This window comes from Saimiri boliviensis, chromosome 21 (assembly GCF_048565385.1).
Source record: "Saimiri boliviensis isolate mSaiBol1 chromosome 21, mSaiBol1.pri, whole genome shotgun sequence".
Lineage (NCBI taxonomy): Eukaryota > Metazoa > Chordata > Mammalia > Primates > Cebidae > Saimiri > Saimiri boliviensis.
The window spans coordinates 23740111-23764474 of NC_133469.1; the positions used below are offsets into that span (position 1 = coordinate 23740111).

At 52.2% G+C, this 24364-nt stretch overlaps 2 protein-coding genes across 5 annotated transcripts in view; one reads left to right on the plus strand and one right to left on the minus strand.

The window, feature by feature from the left end:
- The first annotated feature begins 13908 nt into the window (after positions 1-13908).
- Positions 13909-16242, plus strand: CLDN5 (claudin 5). Of its 2 annotated transcripts, XM_039462438.2 has the most exons (2): positions 13916-14137; positions 14734-16242. In XM_039462438.2, the coding sequence occupies exon 2, from the start codon at positions 15021-15023 to the stop codon at positions 15675-15677; it is 657 nt and encodes a 218-aa protein (XP_039318372.1). In that variant the 5' UTR covers positions 13916-14137; positions 14734-15020; the 3' UTR covers positions 15678-16242. The 2 variants fall into 2 exon arrangements, with proteins under 2 accessions (XP_003942723.2, XP_039318372.1); XM_003942674.4 differs by having other exon boundaries at positions 13909-16242.
- Positions 16243-18774: 2532 nt separating this feature from the next.
- Positions 18775-24364, minus strand: part of CDC45 (cell division cycle 45) — a 44801-nt gene continuing 39211 nt past the window's right edge. For 2 of the 3 annotated variants that reach the window (XM_003942673.3, XM_010330507.3), the window contains 6 exons: positions 24205-24343; positions 24044-24127; positions 22554-22672; positions 22306-22382; positions 20366-20431; positions 18775-18907 (listed from right to left, as the gene is read on the minus strand). In XM_003942673.3, coding sequence (XP_003942722.1) covers positions 20367-20431; positions 22306-22382; positions 22554-22672; positions 24044-24127; positions 24205-24343 — 484 coding nt within the window. In that variant the 3' untranslated portion in view covers positions 18775-18907; position 20366. Of the gene's footprint in view, positions 20432-22305; positions 22383-22553; positions 22673-24043; positions 24128-24204; positions 24344-24364 lie in introns of all 3 variants that reach the window. The other variant, XM_074391198.1, reaches the window with a different exon arrangement.

Sequence of the window (24364 nt, forward strand, 5' to 3'; positions counted from 1 at the left end):
CGTCTGCGTGGTCTGGGCTGGTCCTGGATGTCCAGCTCTGGCTCACGTCTTGTTTGGACAAATTTCCACCCAAGCCAGGCCTGGGTGCCAAGTCCTGAGGGCTTGACAAAGGCAGGGTAAGAGCCAGATAGGATCTAAGGACTGGCTCCTGGGAACAGTGTAGGTGCCCGCCCTGTGTTTACACTGGCTTCCTGCTCCTGGGCTCTCCGTCTGGCAAGCTGGGTGCGGTCACAGTCTGAGGAGGGCAGGGAGGTTGGGGGACCTTCTCCCAGCTCTCCCATTGGATGCTGCACACCAGTCACACCCAGCACGTGCACTCAGCAACAATAGCATGTGAGCTGGTAGCAGGTGACCCATGCTAAGGCTCTGGTTTTGGGAGAATACCCACTGGAATGGGAGGAGGGAAAAACACATTAACTTTAGAGGGCAACCATGAAATAGGCACAATAGATATAAGTGCTAAACAGGCAGGAGGGAAAGCAGGGAATAAAAGACACGCACACACACAAATGCAAACACACACACACAAACGCAAACACACATACACACAAACTCTCCCCCTCCCCCGCAAAAAAAGATGGGACAAAGGAGGAATGGGTTGGAGAGTTGGATATAAAATGTCAAATAAATAAATTGGCCAGGTGTGGTAGCTCATGCCTGTAATCCCAGCGCTTTGGGAGACCAAGGCAGAAAATTGCTTGAGGCGGGAGTTCAAGGCCAACCTGGGCAACATGGTGAGGCTGCGTCTCTGCAAAAGAAAAAAAAAGTTCCGTGTCGTGCTGTGCACCTGTGGTCCCAGCTACTTGAAAGGCTGAGGTGGGAGGATCACTTATGCCCAGGAGTTGGTGGCTACAGTGAGCTATGATTGTACCACTGCACCCCGGCCTTGGTTACTCAAAAAAAAAAAAAAAAGGAAAGGAAACAAAAGAAAAATTAATATCAAGGGAAAGATATACCATGCAAAGACTAACCAAGAGAAAATTTGTTAATTGGGTCAATTTTCGATTAAATAAAATTTAAGGCAGCAAAGTCAAACATTGATTTGTTGAAAATACAAATATAAAGCCAAGCTTCTGGAAGAAGCAGAGAGGAAGCACAAATGAAAAACACCAGGAAAAAAAAAACAGGAGATTTAAGGTAGATGTGTCAGCAAGCATATGAAAATGTAAGAGGCTCTTATGTCAATTTTATGCCAACAGATTTGAAAACAGATGTACTGGGTCATTTCTTGGAAAAACACAGGTTTCTTTTAATGGAATAAAAAAGAAATAAACCTCAATTGTCTTAACAACAACTATAGTCATTTAAAATATTCCCCTCCTCCCCAAAAAACATTAAAATAACTTTGTAAGCAAATTCTGCCGTTCAAGAAACAGATAATTCCAACCTTGTACGAATTATTTCAGAGAATAGAAAAGTGAGAAACAGTCTCACTTCAGTTTTACAAAACTGACATAGCCTTGATGTGCAAACTGAACAAGAGCAGGACAAAAAATAAAATTATTGGTAAATTTCACTCCTGAACAGAGATGCAAACTGAATCTAATAATGTATAAAAAAAGATAAATCATCATGGCTAAATTGAGTTTATCGCAAAAATACAAGGTTGGTATAGAATTACATGGTGTGAATCGCTACATTAACAGAATAAAGAAAAAATTTTCTTTTCCCTGCTTTCCTGTGGCTTACTTCAATATTCCTTAAAATTACATTTTGAGTTGTCCAGAGTGTTTTCAAGTGTGTCTCTTCATATAGCTTTTCCTCATGTTCTTCCTTTCTTTTATTTATTCTGAAGGAATTATATATAAGCTACAACTGTTCATTAAAGAAATAATTTTATGAGTAAGATGTAAATACATTCATGTTGTAAAATTTTAAACAATATAGAAAGTCATGAAATACAAAAAAAATGTACAGAATATTAAAAAAGTAAAAAATCCCTGATATCTCCCCCAGTAAATCCCAGAGTTTCCTGCACAAAGACAATAATAGATACCAATCTGGCATGTATGCCCCAGACTTTTATCTGTGCATTTGCATTCATAAAAATAAACATTTAAAAGTACATAGTTTTGGCCAGGTGGTTCACGCCTGCAATCCCAACACTTTGGGAGGCCAATGCAGAGGATTGATTGAGCCTAGGAGTTTAAGACCAGCCTGAGCAACATGGCAAAACCCCATCTCTACAAAACAACAACAAAACTAGCCAGACGTGGCGGTGCACACTTGTCGCCCCAGCTGCTTGTGAGGCTGAGGGGGGAGGACTGCTTGATTCTGGGAAGTCAAGGCTGCAGAGAGCCATGTTCATGCTACTGCACTTCAGCCAGAGTGACAGAATGGGACTCTGTCTCACCAAAACAACAATAGCAACAACAATCCATAGTTCTATTTTTGTGGGAATTTAAGTTTACACAGTATCATGATATGTGTAATTTGCTAAACTTGAATGATTCTTCACTAAATAAGATCTGTTGGAGATATGTCCAGGTCAGTGCATATAGATATATTTTAAAATTTTAAATTGACACACAATAATTTTATATATTTATGGGATACATAGTGATGTTTTGGTGCATATATTAGTGATTATATTAGGGTAATTAGCATATCCATCATCTCAAACGTTACTTCTTCGTGTTAGAAATACTCAATATCCTTTTTAAGCTATTTAGTTTTTTTGTGCGTTGTTTTTTTGAGATGGAGTCTCACTCTATTGCCCAGGCTGGAGTGCAGTGGTGCGATCTTGGCTCACTGCAACCTCCACCTCCCTGGTTCAAACAATTCCCTTGCCTCAGCCTCCTGAGTAGCTGAGGTTACAGGTGTACACCAGCATGTCTGGCTAATTTTTGTGTGTGTGTGTGTATTGAGACAGGGTTTCACCATGTTGGCCAGACTGGTCTCCGTGCTGTTCTCTATCGTTAGGCTAGTTTACAGTACTAGGGGGGTGCACCTTCCCACCAAGAGTGTGTAAGAGTTCCCTTTTTTCTGCAACCTCACCCCAGCATGCATTATTATTTTTTCTTCTTTATATATTTGTATGGCTTTTTAGTGGTTGTAGAATACACACACACACACACACACACACACACACACGCGCAATATAATGTATATCATATAATCAAAGTCTCCTGGTGTCAACATTTTACAAGTTGTAATGAAGTGTAAAAACCTTACCTCCCTTAATGTCCTGTTACTCTCCTCCATTTATAATATAATTGTTTCTCTTAGATATTTTCTCTGCATACATTGAGAACCACTTTAGGCAGTGTAATAATTTTTGCTTCAGCCAGGCCAGGCACGGTGGCTCACGCCTGTAATCCCAGCACTTTGGGAGGCAGAGATAGGTGGATCACAAGGTCAGGAATTTGAGATCAGCCTGACTAACTTGGTGAAACCTCCTCTCTACTAAAAATACAAAAGTTAGCTGGGCGTGGTGGCGCATGCCTGTAATCCCAGCTACTCAGGAAGTCGAGGCAGGAGAATCACTTGAACCCAAGTGGCGAAGGTTGTAATGAACTGAGATCCCACCACTGCATTCCAGCCTGGTCGACAGAAGAGGACTCTGTCTCAAAAAAAAAAAAAAGAAAAAAAAAAGTTTGCTTCAGCCATCAAACATAATTTAGGAACCTCAAGAGGAGGAGGAAAGTCTATTGTATTAATATTTACCAGTATTTTGCTTATCATATTCTTTCTTCCTTCCTGGTGTTCTAAGACTCTTATTTTACCATTTCCTTTCTGTTTAAGGAACATCCTTTAGCATTCTTTCAGCATATATTGCTGACAATAAATTCTCTTCGCTTTCCTTCACTTGAAAAAAATATTTTCCCCCTTCATTCTTGAATCATATATTCACTAGACATAGAATTCTGGATTGAGAATTTTTTTTTTTTCTTTTAGCACTTAAAAAATGTGCTACTTTCTTCGGTCTCCCTGGTTTCTGAAGAGAAATCCTCTGTCATTTGATTCATTTTCTTCCTCTATAGGTGAGGTGTCATTTTTCTCTCTGGCTGCATTATCTTTAGGTTTCAGAAGTTCAATTAAGATGTTTTGGGCCAGCCACAGTGGCTCACGCCTGGAATCCTAGCACTTTGGAGGATTCTCAAAATCCTAGCTCATGCCTGAGCTCAGGAATTTGAGAACAGCTTGGGCAATGTGGTGAAACCCTGTCTCTACTAAAATACAAAAAAAAATTAGCTGGGTGTGGTGGTGTGCACTTGTAGTCCCAACTACTCAGGAGGCTGAGGCAGGAGAATTGCTTGAACTCAGGAGGTGGAGGTTGCAGTGAGCTGAGATCGTGCCACTGCATTCTAGCCTGGGCCACAGAGCGAGACTCGGTCATGCCCCCCACCCCGCCCAAAAAAGAAAAAAAAAAGTTTTGGGATGGATTTCTTTGGGTCTATCATGTTTGAGGCTCATTTAATTTTCTCTCTCTCTCTCCCCCACCCCCATGTTGCCCAGACTGGTCTTGAACTCCTGGGCTCAAGTGGTCCTCCCACCTTGGCCTCCCAAAATGCTGGGATTACAGGTGCGAACCACTGTACCCGGCCTCACTTCACTTCTTAAATCTGTAGGGTTTTTTTTCTCTTCTTTTTACTAAATTCAGGAAACGTCCAGCTATTATTTCTTTGAGTACTGTTAACCCCACTCCCTTTCTCTGCTCCTTTTGGCACTCTCATGACATGGATGTTAGGTCTTTTGTTAGGATCTCACATTTTCTGAGGCTCTGTTTATTATTTTTTCAATGAATTTTCTCTCTCTTGTTCATATGGGATAATTGGATTAAAAAATTTTAATCTATATGGGGTCTCACTATGCTGGCCAGTTGGTCATTAACTCCTGGCCTCAAGCAGTCCTCCTGCCTCAGCCTCCCAAAGTGCTAGGATTACAAGTGTGAGTCACTGCAGCTGGCCCAGATGGGATAATTGCATTGTTCTGGCTTCCAATTCACTAGTAGCTTCCTCTGTCCCTTCCATGTTGCTGTTCAGCTGATATCCAATGACCTTTTAAATTTTTGGTTACTGTATTTAGTTCTAAAATTTCTATGTGGTTCTTCTTTGTGAGACTTTCTATATTTTCTTTTTCTTTCTATTTTTTATTTTTTTATATTTTGAGATAAAGTCTCCCGCCAGGCACGGTGGCTCACGCCTGTAATCCCAGCACTTTGGGAGGCCAAGGCAGGTGGATCACGAGGTCAAGAGATCGAGACCATCCTGGTCAACAAGGTGAAACATCGTCTCTACTAAAAATACAGAAAATTAGCTGGGCATGGTGGCACGTGCCTGTGATCCCAGCTACTCAGGAGGCTGAGGCAGGAGAATTGCCTGAACCCAGGAGGCGGAGGTTGCGGTGAGCTGAGATCGTGCCATTGCACTCCAGCCTGGGTAACAAGAGCGAAACTCCATCTCAAAAAAAAAAAAAGATAAGAGTCTCCCTCTTGTCTCCCAGGCTGGAGTGCAGTGGTGCAATCTCAGCTCACTGCAACCTCTGCCTCCTGGGTTCAAGCGATTCTCCTGTCTCAGCCTCCTGAGTGGCTGGGATTACAGGCTCCTGCCACCACACCCAGCTAATTTTTGTATTTTTAGTAGAGACAGGGTTTCACCATGTTGGCTGGGCTGGTCTCGCACTCCTGACCTCAAGTGATCCGCCTGCCTTGGCCTCCCAGAAGTGGTGGGATTACAGGAATGAGCCATTATACCCAGCCAACTTAGTTTAATATCTTACTGGTATTTGGTATAATGACTTGTTTTATTTTTTCTTTATTTCTTTTTTATCTCTGAATCAGAGTCTTGCTCTGTCTCCCAGGCTGAAGTGTAGTGGCACAATCTCAGCTTACTGTGGCCTCTGCCTCCTGGGTTCAAGCAATTTTCTCCACCTCAGCCTCCTGAGTAGCTGAGACTACAGGCATGCACCACCATGCCTGGCTAATTTTTTGTATTTTTTTAAAATTTCTATTTATTTATTTATTTATTTTTTGAGACGGAGTTTCGCCCTTGTTACCCAGGCTGGAGTGCAATGGCGCGATCTCGGCTCACCGCAACCTCCGCCTCCTGGGTTCAGGCAATTCTCCTGCCTCAGCCTCCTGAGTAGCTGGGATTACAGGCACGCGCCACCATGCCCAGCTAATTTTTTGCACTTTTAGTAGAGACGGGGTTTCACCATGTTGACCAGGATGGTCTCGATCTCTCGACCTCGTGATCCACCCGCCTCGGCCTCCCAAAGTGCTGGGATTACAGGCTTGAGCCACCGCGCCCGGCTAATTTTTTGTGTGTTTAGTAAAGACAGGGTTTCACTGTGTTGGCCAGGATGGTCTCCTGACCTCGTGATCTGCCTGCCTCAGCTTCCCAATGTGCTAGGATTACAGGTGTGAGCCACTGTGCCCGGCCTGATGACTTATTTTCAACCAAAAGTTGGATAATTTGGTTATTATAAGACCGCGGATCTTATTTAAATCTTATATTTTAGCAGGCTTCCTCTGACCCCGTTCTGGCAGTGACAGGGGACACTTTGCTGCCGGGTGGAGGTGGAAGTCCAGGTTCCCCACCCTGCTGCTCCATTGACACTTGGGGCCGTGGGGATCCTTGTGACTGCTGGGTGGGGCTGGGATTCCTGCTCCCCACTCGGCCTCCTATGATATCCCAGGTATGGATGGGGGGAATGCCTGCTGCTGATCTCCATGTGGCCTCCACTGGCACCATGTGTGGGCAGGGAGAGCCTCATCACCTCTGGAAAATGATGAAGGTCCTTATCCTCCACTAGGTTCCTCTGATAGTACCACGATGAGGACCGGAAGGGGGCCTTATTACCATGTTAGGAGTGGAAGTCCAGCTCCTCACGTGGTCTCCACTGACACTGTGGGGGGGGAGGGGACTTATTTCCACCCAAGTCCTCCTTGGCCTCCCCTAACACCCTAGTAGGAGGCTGGAGCATCTCGTTACAAGGTGGCAAGGGTAGAAGTCTAGGCTCCCCACTGGTCTTTGCTGTTGAGGGCAGGGTTGGGGCCACAGCTTTTTTCTGAAGTAGTCTGGCTTGAGTAGAATGGTTATTGTCTAAAATGTTTTTGTCTTGCTAGTCTGTCTTTGTCCTGATGTTCTGGCTAGACAGAACAGGCTTTTCTTGGGACCTATTTTTTGCCTGCACCCATTGTGCTTCTGGGTGTCCATCTCCTCTGTGTACAGTCTGGGATATATGAGTCAAAAAGATAACACAGGAGGCTGGGCACGGTGGTTCATGCCTGTCATCCCAGTGCTTTGGGAGGCTGAGGCAGGAGGATTCTTGAGACCAGGAGTTATAAGATCAGCCTGGGCAACATAGTGAGAATCATCTCTCCAAAAAGTTTTTTAAAAATATAAGCTGGGTAGTTGGTGCATACCTGTAGTCTGAGCTGCTTAGGAGGCTGAGGTGGGAGAATCACTTGAGCCTAGGAGTTCAAAGCTGTAGTGAGCTATGGTTGTGTCCCTGCACTCCAGCCTGGGTGACAGAATGAGACCTTGTTTCTAAAATGAATAAATAAAATAAGAATTAAAAAAACAAAAACCCTGCTGGGCGCGGTGGCTCACGCCTGTAATGCCAGCACTTTGGGAGGCCAAGGCGGGCGGATCATGAGGTCAGGAGATCAAGACCATCCTGGCCATGGTGAAACCCCATCTCTACTAAAATACAAAAAATTAGCGGGCATGGTGGCACGCGCTTGTAGTCCCAGCTACTCAAGAGGCTGAGGCAGTGGAATCGCTTGAATCCGGGAGATGGAGGTTGCAGTGGGCCGAGATCGTGCCACCGCACTCCAGCCTGGTAAAAGAGCAAGACTCCGTCTCAAAAACAAAACAAAAAACAACCCAGGGAAGCACCACCATTTCATCCTTGGCTCTAGGTCTCTACCTTGTCTGCCTTCTTTGTAACACTTAGAATCTTCTTATGTTTGCTTTATTTATAATGTTCAGGGTTTTTATTTGTGGAAGGAATAGGGAAACATATGTCTGTCTGTCTTCTAGGAAGCAGAAGTCTGTTTTGTCTTCATTAAACATTTATTTTTTAATTTTTTGAGATGGAGTCTCACTCTGTTGTGCAGGGGTACAGTCTCGGCTCACTGCAACCTCCATCTCCCAGGTTTAAGCAATTCTGCTGCCTCAGCCTCTCAGGTAGCTGGGATTACAGGCATCTGTCACCATACCCAGCTAATTTTTGTAGTTTTAGTAGAGATAGTGTTTCACCATGTTGGCCAGGCTGGTCTCAAACTCCTCAGGTGATCTACCCACCTTGGCCTCCCAAAGTGCTGGAATTACAGACATGAGCCACCACGCCCGGCAGGGTTTTTGAATAAATGAAACCACACCTGGCTGCCTTCATTTATTTCTTTCATGCTCATTCATGGACGTGGTATTGCCTTCATTTTTGAAATATATTTTTGATGAGTGTAGAATTTTAGGTTAAGGCTGGGCACAGTGGCTTATGCTGTAATCCCAGCACTTTGGGAGGCAAAGGTGAATGGATAACTTGAGCTCAGGAGTTTGAGACCAGCCTGCACAACATGGTGAAACTCCATCTCTACAAAAAATTTAAAAAAAAAAAAAAAGCAGGGTGTGGTGGCGCATGACTGTAATCCTAGCTATCTGGGGGCTTGGGCGGCTGAAGCTGCAGTGAGTCATCATTGTGCCACTGCACTCCAGCCTAGGTGACAAAGTGAGACCCTGTCTAAAAAAAAGAAAAAGAATCTCAGGTTACAGAGAATTTTTTTCTTGCAGTACTTTAAAGATATTGCTACACTATCTTCTTGCTTGCATTGTTTCCAAAAAGAAATCTTATCCTTATCCTGATTCCTCTATACACAATGTGTCTTTTTCCTCTCCATACTTTTAAGACTTTCTCTTTAGTACCTGTTTTATGAAATTTGGCTTATGATGTACTTTGGTGGACTTTTTTTTTTTCTTTTTTTTTGAGACAGAGTCTCGCTGTGTCACCCAGGTTCGAGTGCAATGGTGTGATCTTGGTTCACTGCAACCTTCGCCTCCTGGGTTCAAACGATTCTCCCGCCTCAGCCTCTCAAGTAACTGGGATTACAGGCGCCTGCCACCAGGCCCAGCTAATTTTTGTATTTTTAGTATAGAGACAGGGTTTCACCATGTTGACCAGGCTAGTCTCAAACTCCTGACCTCTGGTGATTCACCCACCTCAGCCTCCCAAAGTGCCGGGATTACAGGCACGAGCCACTGCACCTGGCCACTTTGGTGGACTTTTCATGTCTCTTGTGCTTGGGATTTGTTGAACATCTTGGATATGTAGGTTTATAATTTTCATCAAATTTGGTGAAATTTCAATTATTGTTTCTTCAAAGTATTTTTTTTCTGTTCTCTTCCCCCCCAACCACCTCTGGGGACTCTCTATGTGTGTTAAGTTGTTTGAGGTTGTCCCAGAGTTCATTAATATTGTGCTACTTCTTTTTTTTTTAAATGTATTTTAGTTTTCCTTTGTTTGTTTCTTGTCTTCTGAAAACTCTAATCCTTTGTTAATCTCATCCATCTTGGTCAGAATTGGAGGCCTTCATTGCCATGAAAGTAAGCAGAAGAGAAAAACGCAAAAACGTAAGTTAATCTGGATCTTCTGGATATGGAAGACGATTTTAGTGGCTACAAAAATAAAGATAGAAACCACACAGGGAAAGCCTTCATAGATTCAAATATTTAAAATTTAAATTTCTATAACATCCTGAAAAGAGATCCTAAAAAGTTGCTTCGTGTGGTGGCACATGATTTTAGTCCCAGCCACTCAGGGGCTGAAGTGGGAGGGTTGCTGGAAGCCCAGGACTTTGAGACCATCCTGGGAAACATAATGACACCCCATCTCAAAACAGAAACAAACCAGCAAACAGAATAAGTAGCAAACAGCCAATGGTATTGGCCACATACATGACAGCAAGTTAATGTTCCTAACATAGAAAGTGAGAAAAACACTCAGTATTTATGCTCAGTATTTATGTGGGTGCATAGATAATACACCAAAGTGGAAATAAAAGTGACCAATATAAATTAGAAAGAAACTCCCATTACTATTCCAAAGAATTAAGCTACCATTTGCAGCTGGGCACGGTGGCTCATGCCTGTAATTCCAGCACTTTGGGAGGCTGAGGTGGGTGGATCACTTGAAGTTAGGAGTTCCAGACAAGCCTGGTCAACATGGTGAAACCCCATCTCTACATGGCTCATGCCTGTAATCTCAGCATTTTGGGAAGCTGACATGATAGGACTGCTTAAGCCCAGGAGTTCGAGACCAACCTGGGCAACATGGCAAAACCCAGTCTCTACAAAAAATACAAAACTTAGTCGGCTGTGGTAGCATGTGCCTGTGGTCCTAGCTACTTGGGAGGATGAGGTGGGAGGATCACCTGAGCCAGGGAGGCAGAAGTTACAGTAAGCAGAGATCATGCCACTGCACTCCAAACAGGGTGACGGAGTGAGACATTGTTTTAAAAAAATTTATTGCAAATGCAGCATGCAGAGGAGAAATGGGGGAAGGAGGGTGGTCAGAAATGTCTCTGAGGCAGTGCAGGCAGGAGGGATGATGGGGTGGAGAGCTGCTTCTGCCCTGGGGGGCACTGCTGCCATTTTACCAGGGCTTTGACTGGCTTCCTCCTGGCTGCTGGGTGGCTCTTGACCAAGCAGAGCTCAGAGACCACCATCTGGTGTGATCCATGAAGGGTCAAGGGGTCTATGGGACCTCATGGCTCACCATTCTTTTTTTTTTTTTTTTTTTTGAGACACAGTTTCACTCTGCCTCCCAGGCTGGAGTGCAGTAATGCAGTCTCGGCTCCCTGCAACCCCCACCTCCTGGGTTCAAGTGATTCTTGGCCCTCAGTCTCCGGAGTAGCTGGGATTACAGGCACGTGCCACCATGTCTTGCTAATTTTTGTATTTTTAGCAGAGCCAGGATTTCGCCATGTTGGCCAGGCTGGTTTCAAATTCTGACTTCAAGTGATCCACCTACCTCGGCCTCCCAAAGTGCTTGGGATTACAGGTGTGAGCCACTGTGCCTGGCCTGGCTCGCCATTCTGTAGACCCCTTGAACCTTTGTGGATCCCACCGGAGCTCTCTGCTCCCTCACCTGCTGGGGAAGTTAAAGCCACAGTGACCTCCAATTTTGACTGACAGCCAGCGATACCTGCCTACTGAGGGGCGGGGCTGAGGTTGGATGAGCTGTGAAGGCCCAGAGAGCCTGGGTGGGTGGCACTCGGGAATGGGAAAAAGAACCAGGACTGGCATCAGCATCCACATTGGAGGGCTTTGTTACCAATGAAGAACTAAGGCAGAGAGGCCGCCTCACTAGTCCAGAAAGTTTCTTGCTGTGGGGGACGAATCTGACTCCATGCCTGTGCTTACCCACAAAAGAGTAATAACAATGCCAGCAAAGCCGCGGAGTCTGGCCCTGCCTGCTCGGGAGGCTGCTGCTCACATCGTCGCAGCCACTCAGGGACCCTGCGCAGGGTGCCTCGGGCGCCTGGTACAGTGCTCAGGAATGCAGGAGGACCCCGGCTGCTGTTCCCGGCCTGCAGGAGTACTGGCTTGTGTTAAGAAAGGGCACCAGGCCACGCTCCGTGCTAAGATCTGCGGAAATGGAAGGAAACATCCTTAACTGCTTCAAAACCGAAAGATAGAAGAAATGTCGTTCTCCACTTCCCTTGAAATCAAATCTGTTAACTAGGAGTTTCCCAAACCCCAGTCCCAGGAATCTGGAGCCTAAACTTAGCTTATCCTTGGAAGGTCACCGGATTACCCTGGGGCAGGGTCAGCCAGCAGCTGCTCAAGATAAACTTGGCTTTTCTGCAGACTCAGGCTTTTCTCACACACAATTAATGAGATCCTGCCATACTTCCCCTGGGAAAGCGGAACAATGGCTGGGGGGTGAGCAGGTGGCCTTGGCCAGCACTCTGCCCCAAGGGCCTTTCGCCAGAGATCAGGGATTTGTGTCCCTGCCCAACCAGAACACCTCTGACCTCTACCTGCAGGCCCTGGACCACTGTGGCACTCTGGACATAAGGCCCTTCTGCCCCTTGGATGCCGAGCCCCTTCCCACCTCTGGAATCTTGCACTTGGCTATTGGTTCTGCTCTGCCTGGAACTTCTTCCCTGGATCCGTGTGAAATGTCACCTCCTCAGAGGGCTCTTCACCACTCTTTCCTACCCAGTTCTTGGTTGATGGGTTCCTCTCAGCTCCTCTGGACAGGAGTTTCCTGTGCTGCATACTCTGCCTAGAGACAGTGCCTGCCACACAGCAGGTGGGCAAACCCTCCATGAGTGGCAGGAAGGGTGGGTGCACCCTCATGCTGCTCCTGAGTCTGGTCTGGGTCACTCAGAGGCCAGGCTCCATCTGAGGTGGGTTTGTCTAGGGTAGTGTCAGCCCCTGTGGCCCTCTTAGGGCCTCTCTGCATTGGGACTGGTTCCACTGCAGCCTGGGGCCTCCACCAACACAGTGAGCTGGGGTTAGAAATCAGACTGTGAAAGGTGAAGCCCGAGACTCCTCTGCCACGTCTCTCAGATGCTGCGAGGCTGCTGCCAAAGAAACGTGAGCTTGCTGGGGCCACCCTAGGGTGCCAGCTAGGTGAAAAGAAAAACAGGCAGCCAGGTGAGGAGAGGGAGCCTTGGGCTGGCTGCAGCCCCAAGCTGGCTAGAGGGCGACAGGCAGCCTCCTGTGTGGAACGGACGCAAGAAGACAGCCGCACTGTTGAGGTTATTTCTGGATACTGGGCAGGAAAATCAACAAGCAAATGGACAGGTCCAGCAATGCTAGGGGATGGTGCAGCAAGGTGTTCCTGGAAGTGACCTCAGCAACACAACTTGGAAGATAAGCAGACCCACACTGCAGGCAGAAGAGGCTCACAGGCAGGTGAGTCTGCTGGAGTAGTGTGTGCTCAGGGCCACGCCAAGCCTGGTGGCTGCACTGGCCAGTCCTTGAGCATGCAGGTACACATCAATCTGGGCTGTTCTGGGAGTTGGCTCATGGTCCATAGGCAGTGTGAGCCATGGAGGGTCTTAGGTAGGGTGAGGCCCAGGAGAGGGGCCTGCCAGGGTGGCCTAGCTGGGCAAGGGCAGGTCCCTGATGAAGGCCAAAGCGGTCATCCTAGGAAGATGGTGGCATGCAAGGGCTGGGAGTGGGCAGTAAGAGTGAGAGGATGGGTGGGTCAGCTGGGCCCCTGGAATGGACAGAGGAGGAGATTGCAGAGGAAGGGGCGTGGCCCATGGGTCTGCAGCAGGAGGACAGCAGCGATTGAAGTGATAGCTGGGAGAAGGCGGTGGTCCTCGGAGCCATATCTGGTAGAGAGAGGCCACATGGGGCTGAGCTAAGAGGGTAGGATTTCTCTCCAGCCGCAGAGCCGGGCACACTAGCCTTCAGAGCCTCCCCACACTGGGCGAGCCAGGCCCCGGCGCTGGCCTTGTCTCATTCACTGTCTCAGAACCACCTGAAGAGGGAGAAGGGAGCCCGGCCCTAGGAGGGAGAGAGTCCTCAAAGCCCCCACATCTGTGACCAGCCTCAGTGCCATACTTTTTCTATGGGGATCCTGTTCAATGAACTGAGCACGGACCAGATAAAAGAACTGGGCACCCAGTGGCCTCAGGCCAGGGCCTGGAGTCCAAACTTTACTGGAAACAAAGGAGCCGACAGAGATTGGGGAGGTAACTGCCAGAAAGGAGCGGGTACCCCCATGGGGCTGTGGATTTTGGAGCCTGTGCCCCCACCTGAGCCTCAGGGGGCCCGGAGTGTCCACCCCGGTGGACCTTTCGAGAAATGGCTGAGCCATTGTGCAGAAGAATGCCCGGAAATCCCGCGCCTCCCTCCTCCAGCAAGGATGGGGGCTCTTCCTCCTGGCCAGGAAACTCCAAGTTGGCTTCCGGAGGCTGGCCTGGGGGCTGGGGTGCCAGGGACACCATCGCCACTGGTGGGAGGGCAGGGCACAGCCCCTCTGTGTCCCTTTGTCTCTCCTGTCTGAAGGCCAGAGCAGGCTGCTAGGCCTGGGGCCACCACTGCCCCGGGGTGCACACCCAGTGTGCTGGGTCACTGGGACTTCCTGAAGTGGTGTCACCTCAACGGGGCTCCCAAGGATGGGGTGCGGGCAATACTGCAGGAAGAGGAGCAGCCCCAGTGAAGACTGAGAGGTCTGGGACGCCCCTGCGGCTTGGGAGAGTTGGGGGGATCCCCAGGCAGGGAAAAGCCCCTATTGCCACCACTTTGTGCCAGAGACTCAGGCTCCAGAGAGGCAGAGAGTGGTGTCGGGGGTGAGGCTGGGGCTCTGGGCCTGACCTCCACATGACTGCCTGGCGTCTGTTTGCCATGGGGTGGGAGAGACAGTGCCGGGACTCGGAGCGGGGCTGGAGAGAGAGAGTGCTGGAAAGGGCCTGGGTGGGGCTTGGACTCTGGCGCGGGCTTTCTGGAGAGCCCCCTACGCAGGCCTCTTCAGCAGTGATGGGGTGGGGGCGCTCCTGCAAACCTTGGTCAGTGAGCGGAGCGGGCCCGGGTGGAAGAGACACTGGGCTCGGTCAGGGATGTGGGGGTGAACGCGGTGGTGCGGGCTGGGGGTCAAGTGCCTTCTGAAGTGACGGGGCCGGGACACGCAGGGAGGCGGCCCAGAAGGCGCGCCACAGAATGCGCTCGGCCGCGACTAGGACAACACGGGGGGTGGGGGCGGCGGCCGGGCGGGGAGCTGTCCCGCGCCCTCGGCTACCCCCAAACGCCGTTGTTTCCCTAACTTCAGCTGCCAGGGGCTCTGTGATTGGCTGCCGGACGACGGCCTGCACACGGATTCGCTGCTTCGGGCCGGGGGGCCGGGCCCGGGGGACAGAATCCGCCCCCGAACCTTCAAAGAGGGTACCTCCCGGCCGGAGCCGGCAGACCGAGGAGGTGCGACAGACCCGCGGGGCAAACGGGCTGGGGCCGGGAGCCGGGAGTGCGGGCGTAAAGGCACCAGGGCCCGCCCAGGGCGCCGTGCCACAAGGCCTGGGGGATTCTGGGGACCGTCGGGCGCGCGTCTCGCCTCTAGCCATGGGGTCGGCAGCTTTGGAGATCCTGGGCCTGGTGCTGTGCCTGGTGGGCTGGGGGGGTCTGATCCTGGCGTGTGGGCTGCCCATGTGGCAGGTGACCGCCTTCCTGGACCACAACATCGTGACGGCGCAGACCACCTGGAAGGGGCTGTGGATGTCGTGCGTGGTGCAGAGCACGGGGCACATGCAGTGCAAGGTGTACGACTCGGTGCTAGCTCTGAGCACTGAGGTGCAGGCGGCGCGGGCACTCACCGTGGGCGCCGTGCTGCTGGCGTTCGTTGCGCTCTTCGTGACCCTGGCGGGCGCGCAGTGTACCACCTGCGTGGCCCCAGGCCCGGCCAAGGCGCGTGTGGCGCTCACGGGCGGCGTGCTCTACCTGCTCTGTGGGCTGCTGGCGCTCGTGCCGCTCTGCTGGTTCGCCAACATTGTCGTCCGCGAATTCTACGACCCGACTGTGCCCGTGTCGCAGAAGTACGAGCTGGGTGCAGCGTTGTACATCGGCTGGGCAGCCACTGCGCTGCTCATGCTAGGAGGCGGCCTCTTGTGTTGCGGCGCCTGGGTCTGCACGGGCCGTCCTGACTTCAGCTTCCCTGTGAAGTATTCAGCGCCGCGGCGGCCCACGGCTACCGGCGATTACGACAAGAAGAATTACGTCTGAGGGCACCAGGCATGGCGGGGCCCTCCTGCCAGCCACGCCTGCGATGCACTGGATGAGCCTGGGGAGCCCCGCAGGGACCACGGCTTCTGCTGGGTCGCACCTCGCGCAGGCTCCGCGGAGCGTCCGGCTCTGCACCCAGACGCGGCTCCTGGCCTGCCTGCGCCCGCAGCCGGCCCTCTTCTGCCACCAGCCGGGCCCTACCTTGAACAGATGGACTTGGACAGTTTCCTTTTCTGTTTGCGGCGCTGTCTCCACGGGCAGAGCCGGTGTCAGACTGAGGATGCCACTTTCCCCTGAAGATGCTGGGGTTCTTGGCTGCTGCCTTACTTTCTAGAGGCTCCTGCTGACTTCGGAGGGGCGGATGGAGAGCCCAGGCCCCCACCAGAGATTTGTACAGCTGGTCTTTACCCCATTGGCGGGGCCTGAGGCCAGGGACCAGTGACTTGGCCAGGACCTCCCAGTCTCACTCCAGCATCTCCCCAGGCAAGGCTTGCGGGCACCGGAGTTGGAGAGCGGGTGGGAGTGGGAAGGCTAAGAATCTGCTTAGTAAATGATTTGAACTCTCTCCTACCTGTGTCTTGTTCTCTGTCCAGCCATCTTCCATGTCGAGCAGCCCCATTCATCACCCACTGCCCCGCCCTCCCAGGGACTCTCGTGGAGACCTCCTCCCAGGGCTGGCGGCTGGGGCCCTTATTCCCATCCTCCCTGCCACCTTCCCACCAGGTAGGAGACACAGCCACCACTTACTACAGCCAAGAAAGGTGAGATCTGCAGTCAGAAGAGCCACTGCTGCGTCAGGGGGCCTGGGATGGGACAGGGGTGGGAGCAGTGGCAGACCCCAGCAGAAAATGCAGGGCGAAGCACCCTCAACACAGGATGGTGAGTGGGGGTCCTGTGATGGGAGAAGTGCTACAGATGAGCAGCTAGGCCGCTGGCTTCTCCCAGACAGGGCCGCGCTCCATTCAGCGCAGGGTGGGGTTTTCCACTGTGCTCTCAGGGCTTGCCTGGTCGCAGGTCCCATCGAGTAGTCACAGAGGTCTGTCGAACCCCGACCAGGCCCTTTCCAATGATGGGTGGGGCAGGAACAGGGATGAATGCAGGATGCGCTGGACAACAGTGGCGTTGCCATGGGAGGAAGTGCTGGCAGCTGGCTGCCTGGAGTGCACTGCTTGGCTTCAGCCCCTCGTCCCGACTCCTCTGCCAGTCCCAGCATAGCTCCCTACAGAGCCTGTGCCCACTCTAGTGGCCTGGCAGCCTGCTCAGACTGGTACTGACCACTAGCACCTGTGCTAGCCCCTGCTGGGGGCACCCTGGGTAACCTTCCTCCGGGAGCTGCATGGCCTGGGAGTCAGTGCTAGCCCCTGCCAGGCACCATGGGGTGTGGGTGGGGTGTCCAGAGCCATCTAGCATAGCCATTGAGAGCTCAGTGTTTTTAGCTTTGTTCTAGGCACTTTGAATTAATACATTTTTAACTTTTGACATAAAGCTAGCAGCAGAAGAGAACAGCTGATGAAGGGGGCATGCTACAGGAAGGAGCTCTAAGCCCAGCCAGCAGGAAGACTCGGCATCTTCCCCAACCTGGCCTTGGGGGGCCTGCCCAGAAATGACTAGGTCACATTTAGTAGCAGGGAGTCTCCCAGGTCTGGCCAGGCTACCATCATGGGGCAGTGGGAGAACCCCAAGAATGTGGGCTCAGAGGTGCTTAGGACAGCCGCTGGAATGTGTGGCAGTTTCCTGGGAGCTGCCGTGGAACCAGCAGGTGGGATGAGCTACAGGCAGAGGGGCACCACAGTGCAGAGGTCCTCAGCAGGCCTGATGTGTGCCCCACCTGGGCCTGTATAGCAGGGACCAAGAACAGTCCCCAAGCTTGGCAGTGTATGATCCCAGAGCTGTGGCCATGGACAGAAACGGAAACTCTACATTATTGCACCTGGTCAGTGGGGCTGGTGCGTTTGGTCAGAAGCTGAAGCCCAAGGCTGCCCAGGAGGGCTGTATCCTATGCAAGCCCTTTTCTAAGAAAGTAAGAACAAAGAAAGGTGGCTGCACAGCCTCTGAACTTTCCCAAATGGCCTGTATGGGCAGCTCAAAGGCCCTGGGAGCTGTGAAAACCATCAGAGGCGAGGGGAGGGGCCTGGCCTCCAGTCCAGCTCTGACCCTTTTGTGCCCACTGCCTTTTGCTGAGGCCTGCACCAAGACCAGACCCACCCACCTGTGTGCAATTTTCCAGGCCACTCTGAGCTTTTCACCACCGACTTAAAACCTAACCAAATCACTCTTGCCCTCAAAGACCCTACCCAGCGCAGCTGCTGGCCCAGTAGCCTCATGCCTCACACAGGTGACCTCCCCAGCCTGCCTGCTGCTTCAGCACCTGTGTCCCCAGGTGACAGGGTGAGATGGCCCCAGTCAATGAATAGTTCTCCCCACCAGGAAGGGCAGAAACCTCATTCCCTTCCCACCCCCAACACTCAGTGATGTTCTGGGGAATGTCTGCACAGGGTGGGACGAGCTAATTCCATGACTTCCCTGACTGGGAAGCCCTCACTGCTCTGAAGGCCATGGAGGTCACTAAGGTCCTGTCCAGGTGGGACTTCCTGTGACCAGAGGCCTTAGGGGGCACAGTGTCTCCATCCATGCACCCCAGCCAACTGGGCCTTCCCCTTGCTACCCTCCTCTGTGGTGCCGTGTGCCCACTGTGTGGCTGCAGGGGTACCTGAATGAGGGCTGGACAGTGACACGAGGTGGGGGTGGGGGTAACCACGGGTGGAGGAATGGCTGAGAGAGTAGACTTGCTATGTGGCTGAGGCCAGGTGGGCAGGAGAAAGTAGTAGGTGAACAAAGCCAGGTACGGCTGGCACCACTGGGCAGTGGCCAGTTCAGGTGCTCTCAGGAGGCGGGGTGCTGAGGGGTCCTGATCTCTGCCCACTGCCACATGGAGGACCTGGAGGACAGAGTGAGGAGATCTTGTCCTTGGGGCCAATCCCCATGCTAATTTCCTGCCAGGTGCTGAGGGCACCGGGGGCCCAGGACCAGGGCTCCCTGGAACCACAGAAGGCTCAGGGCACACCCAAGCACTGGCCTCGAGACCTGAATCACGATTGGAATGAAGCCTAAAATAAACATTTTATTTAATAAAAAATGGCCTCTGCATCTTAAATCACATCCATAACTTACAATCTAAATGAAACCAGGTATATAAATAAGAAGAAGGTTATTCCTGAAGAAATCAAATTCTAGAAAAGAAAACAAGACAAAACAAGTTTCAAACAATGTTGATGTGTCACCAAATTAAACAAATTGCCCAGGTCTTCCCTCTGGGTAGTGCTTCTGAGTAGCCGGGACTACTCGTGAGGGCAAGGCCAACCCAGACTGAGAGGCCCCTGCTGTCCTCACAGCACCCCTTGCCTGAGCTGAGCTATCCTACATCACAGCTCCTGCCTGCTGGCCTGGGCACCTTCTCACCTCATGGACCCCACCCAGATGCTCAGCTGGACTCCTGGCTCCCTCCCATGGGGTCTCTCCCTCCATCCCTCGGCACTGCTGCTCAGCCCTCCTGGCCCAGGCCACCTGTACTCCTGCCTCAGTGGCAGGACACACAACAGCTTAATGTTGTCACAAAGCAGGTTGCAGGGGAGAGGTCTGCTGCCAGTGCCCACTCTGCTGCTGGAGACACGCCAAGCCTGATCAGGTGGCTGGCCCAAAGTCACTGCTGATAAGCCTACAGAACTTGCCCAAAACCCTGAGGGTCTGACCCAGAGCCCCCCCCGCCCCCAGCATGGGCCCCGTGTAGCCCAGGTCACCCTGAGAGGGACTCTGGGGTCCCTGAGGCCCCTATGCTGTTCCCAGCAGAACCCCTCACTCCAGCCCCAGCAGGAGAACAGGCGCTTGCCCCTGGACGAATGGGCGGATGGAGAGTGGGGAGGATCCCAGGCCTGGCCCGAGGGACCTCCTGCAACAGAGCTGTGGCAGGGCCCATCTGCCACAGCTGCAGCCTCCAGGCTAGGGCTCAGGAAGATGCAGGGCTGGATGTGGCATTCCCTGTGGGGACTCTGGGTTGAGAGACGGTCACAAAGACATAGGGCACACCTACTTCCCAGGAACCCTTAAGAAAGAGGTAGCACATGGGGCAGTGGGAAGTGTCCCGGGTCAGCGGCCTGCCAGTGACTCCCAATGGGGCCCTCAGGACAGCTGTGTGCTGGTGAAGGTCCCAGCAGAACCGGCACTCTGGAATTCCCAGCTGAGCGGCTGCCAACACTTTGCTTTCTCATAAGCCAAACACACAAAAGCTCAGATGCCTGCTCTGCGGGATCTTGCCCAGGGCCTGACCCAAAGGCTGACAGGAGGCTCCAGGGGCCTCTGAGGGCAGCACCAGGGAGTCTTCGTGTGACATGTGTCACACGCAATGCCCAGCCTCAGAGTGCGGTCAGCAGAAGGTGAATACCACCAGCTCTTTCTGAAGGATTCGCAAGGACTTAATGAAATTAGCTGCCTCAAAATGCCCCACTGTGGCCCTGCTGGCAGCCTAGGGACAGATGTACTTGGGAAAAATGTGTTGGCCCCAATCTTCTCAGGACCCCTATTCCGGTCTGAAATCCAAGTGAAAGCCTCTGTTGAGGGACAGAGCAGGGCATCACAGTCAGGCTCTGAGGAGCGGGGCCGCTGCTTCCATCCCTGCAGAACCCCCAACTCACCCTAGGACAGGAGGGAAACAAGTGCATCCAGGAACTTGCTCCGATCCTCAGCTTTCAGCTCAATTACTGAAGTAATGAAAGAAAAACAGTTGTGAGAAGGGAGGAGCGGGGACACAAGACAGGGCACAGAACTCCCCCAGCCTGCCCTCCACTCTGGAGCAGGCCTCCACCACATTCCAAAGCGCGTGGTTACTCCAGGCCTGGGGGAATCTGCACTCAGTGGTTGTATGTCTGTCTCGCTGTACTTCATCTTCAGAACTGCTGTTTGCACTGCTAGAGAGACCAGGGCTGGGGCCTGCAGGGAGAACCCTGCTCCAGGAAGCCAACAGAGGGGATACATGGAGGGGCCCTATAGACCTGGACAAAGACGGGCCTGCCCACCCTGCCTGGCATGGACCCCTGTCCCGAGTGGGTTGTGGAAGGCCTTGGGTCGGGGAGGCCACCACAGGGCAAACTGCTCATATCTTGCAAGGCCCTCAGGCTCAGCCGAGCACACAGACCCTCACCGCAAAGCAAAACCAGGCCCCAGGATGGGGATGGCCTGGCCCTGGGAGCCATCTATGCCACCAGCCACAGCCCCGAGAACCCCAGGCCCAGCCCCTGCAGGTGGGCACTGGCCATGGCCCACTCTGGCTCTCCACCCTCAGAAGAACCAGGCAGCTCCCAGCCTAAATCCTCCCTGTATACTGAAGGCCAGATATTCTGCAGGCCCGTGGCCATCCTCCAGATCTCCCCATCACAGACACAGAACAGTTAGCAGGGTCTGCTGTGCAGGGTAAACCAATGCCACACAGTGCCACAGTCATGGCTGGGTCTGGCTCAAGGAAGGCAGCTCTGAGATGGCTGAGGCCACGTGAACAAAGGCTGGGTCTCCCATGGCAGTGTCTGTCATAGTTAAGGAATCCGTGGTGGTGAGGCAAGAAAATGTCCTTCTCAGAGGTACAGGAAGTACTGAGGTTGTTACGGGCTGAATGGTCTTCCCCAAATTCCTATGTTGAAGCCCTAACCCACAGGACCTTAGAATGTGGCTGTGGTAATTAAGTTCATATGGGATCGTCAGAGTGGGCTCTAATCCAAACTGTCTGGTGCCCTTGGAAGATGAAGCGGTTTGGACACAGACACCAGGGAGGTGTGCAGAGGGAGGACACAGCAAGAAGGTGACCATCTGTGTGAACCAAGAAGAGAGGCCTCAGGAGAAGCCAGCTCTACCCCACCTTGACTTGGGCCTTCTCGGCTCTAGGACTGGGAGGAGACGCATGGTTGAAGCCACCCTGTCTGTAGTACTTTGTTATGGCAACTTTAACAAACTAACCCCGGGTGAAGTACCAGTTAGTCTGTTTTACTTTAAAACCTGTCAACAAGAATCAGAAGGCAAACATAGCCAAATGTGAACCACATTCTGTGCTGGTGTCTGGGGAAGCAACGGGTGGGCAGGCCCATCCACTCTGGGCTCAACTGACACATATGTGGGGCCAGTGTTCCAGCCGACTTACAGGTAGCACCTATTAACGACACACACCTCTGGCCTGTGTAGAGGTGGCTGGCGCAGCACAGGGCAATGTCTTGGGTCATCACAGTACCTGCTGTTCCCTTACCCAATGAAACAGAAACAACCCAACCCTGACAGGTGAGGCCTGGGGCCCAGGAGTCCTGGTGGCTAGTCCCCTAAGCTTGCCAGGAAAGTGATCCTTAGTGCTGGTTGTAAGGCCAGAGCCAGACCTGTCACTCCCTGGGAAACACTATTCCCCTCTCCAATGGGCCTGAGGCTAACCAGAGCTCCCTGAGTCACCAGGAGCAGCCTGGCCCAGGGCTGGATCTGGAAGGTCAAGAGGGCTGCTGGCCAGACTCCTCCAGCCATGCCAATCTGCCTGGTTCCAGGGTCTGCAGTGGCCTTGAAGGTTCAGGTGGGGAAGCGTGGCAGAGTGGCAGGATGCTCTCACCTGAGAGGTCAAAATGGTTGTGCAGCATCCGGGAGCTGGTGCTTTCTGCTGCCTTCTCAAATGCCCGCCCAAAAAAGCTGCGGACACACAAGATATGTCGGGGGCCAGGCCACTTGCAATGAATCCTTCCCAACCCTGGCCCCAGGACAGACACTAGAGGCAAATACCACTCTACTCAGCAGGGCTAATGAGCTGACACCCCCAACACCCCCAACCCTCCAGTCCCAGGATGAGTGAAAGCTGCTCACTTCTTCCTGTCTGAGCTGTCGGTCTCTGGGGGGATGCCCACCACGGTCACTGTGCCATGCTCCATGCTCAGGGGGGCAGCCATCACCAGGGGCAGCAGCTTGCAGCGCCGGTTCTTTGTCTGTGGAGTCGGAGAGCACCCTCTGTCAGGGTGTGGAGGGCTCCAGCTTGCCACTCAAAGAGTCCAGAGCCTGACAGCGCCCAGTCGCTGTACTCCCCAAAGCCTCCAGGGACTGTCACCAGAGACGCCTTGGTCCCCACCTAGCCACTCCCAGGCCATGATGCTGTATCCCCAAGCCTCCATGTGCACCAGCCCAGCCCCGCTGCTCTTTGGCTGTTTGTTGCAGGGAGCCTGCCCTGCTGTCCTTTCCCTTACCTCCTTCAGGTCCTGTGGCAGCTGCCACCTTCTCTAGGAGGCCCCAGCCCACCCTACCTCGTCCTGCTCCATCCCCTGGCAGCACGTGCCCTCATCTTAACTGCAGCCACCACTCCTCATCCCCCCTCGCCAGCATGCTCCTCAGGATGGAGGTTCAGGGTCTCCTTCTCTGCTGTGCCTGTAGCACCCACACCCTATAGCCCAGGTGACCAGCACTCCTGGTGTGTCTAGGACTGAGGGGTGTCCCAGGATGTGCACCAGGATGGGCAGCCACTCCACAACAACAGGGCGGGGCAGGTAGTGGATGTTCAACACATGTCTGATAAATAAATGGATCCTTTAAAGTGGGTATGTGTTTACCCATTTCACAGATGAGGAAACTGAAGCTAAGGCCAGATCATCTACCTCATGTCACACAACTGGCAAATGAGGAGGCTGATCTTCGAACCCAGCCTAGATGACTTCAAGGCCCATGCTCTGTTCCTAGTTCATCTTTGACATTACCTGATTGACAGAACACATATCATCTGTCACCATTTTACTGGTTAGTTCAGCAGCAAAAGAAGTTCAACTTCCTGCTAGCACATTTTGTTTGAAATAGCCCCCAGCATAAACTCTCATCCTCAAAGCAGAGGAGGACTTCAATTATTGAAATGTCACATCTGGGAGGAGCCCCATGTCAGCTGGGTGAGGACCGCTGTCCTAAAGCCAGCCAAGTTAGGAGTGTGTTCCAGGCCAATGCAAAGAGAGGGTTAGGCCACAGAGAAGACAAAGCCAGGCACAGGAAATCAGCCTAGTGGAAAAGTCGTTGCTGGGAAGCCAGTCTGTGCGGCAACCATCCCGCTTTCCCTGACCTGAGACAACAGGACACAAGCCCCAGCCCTGTTCACTCTGCAAGGGCCTCTCCCTACTCGTCTGAGTGACTTGGACAGCCAGAACTTGAGAACTAGAAGGTTCCTAGGGGTTAACTGAGGAAGACAGCTCAGAAAAGTAATGGATGTGCCTAGACCCTGGTGAACAGCCCCAGGCACCCCAAGGCCAGCGTCTAACTCCCAGTCCAGGGTGTTCTCCAAGCACCTGCCCTCCCATACCCACGGTGCCCACCTGGCCCCTTACCGAACACACGAAGGACTTGAGCAGGTGTTTGCTGAGCAGGCTCAGGGACACTGGCCTAGAGAACAGCATGACATCTGGAGTGCCCTATGGAGGGGAGATGGACAGTCAGAGGCGGCCACCGGTGCTGTGGCCTGGCACCTGTGGTCTGTGGGAAGCCTGACCTCCATGAGCGAGCAGTACAGGAAAGGCCCCTGGGAGATGACGAGGTTGGTGCAAAGGCAGCTGGCAATGGTTTGCTGGGTGGCTCTCAGCTGCTTCTTGGCGAGTTCCAGGCCGTAGTACAGCTTGTCCAGGTTACTCCTGTAACAGGGCAGACACATG

What these genes read in the sequence shown, in the direction of transcription:
- CLDN5 (XM_003942674.4), top strand. Translation starts at nt 14,625, where the DNA reads ATGCGCTCGGCCGCGACTAGGACAACACGGGGGGTGGGGGCGGCGGCC.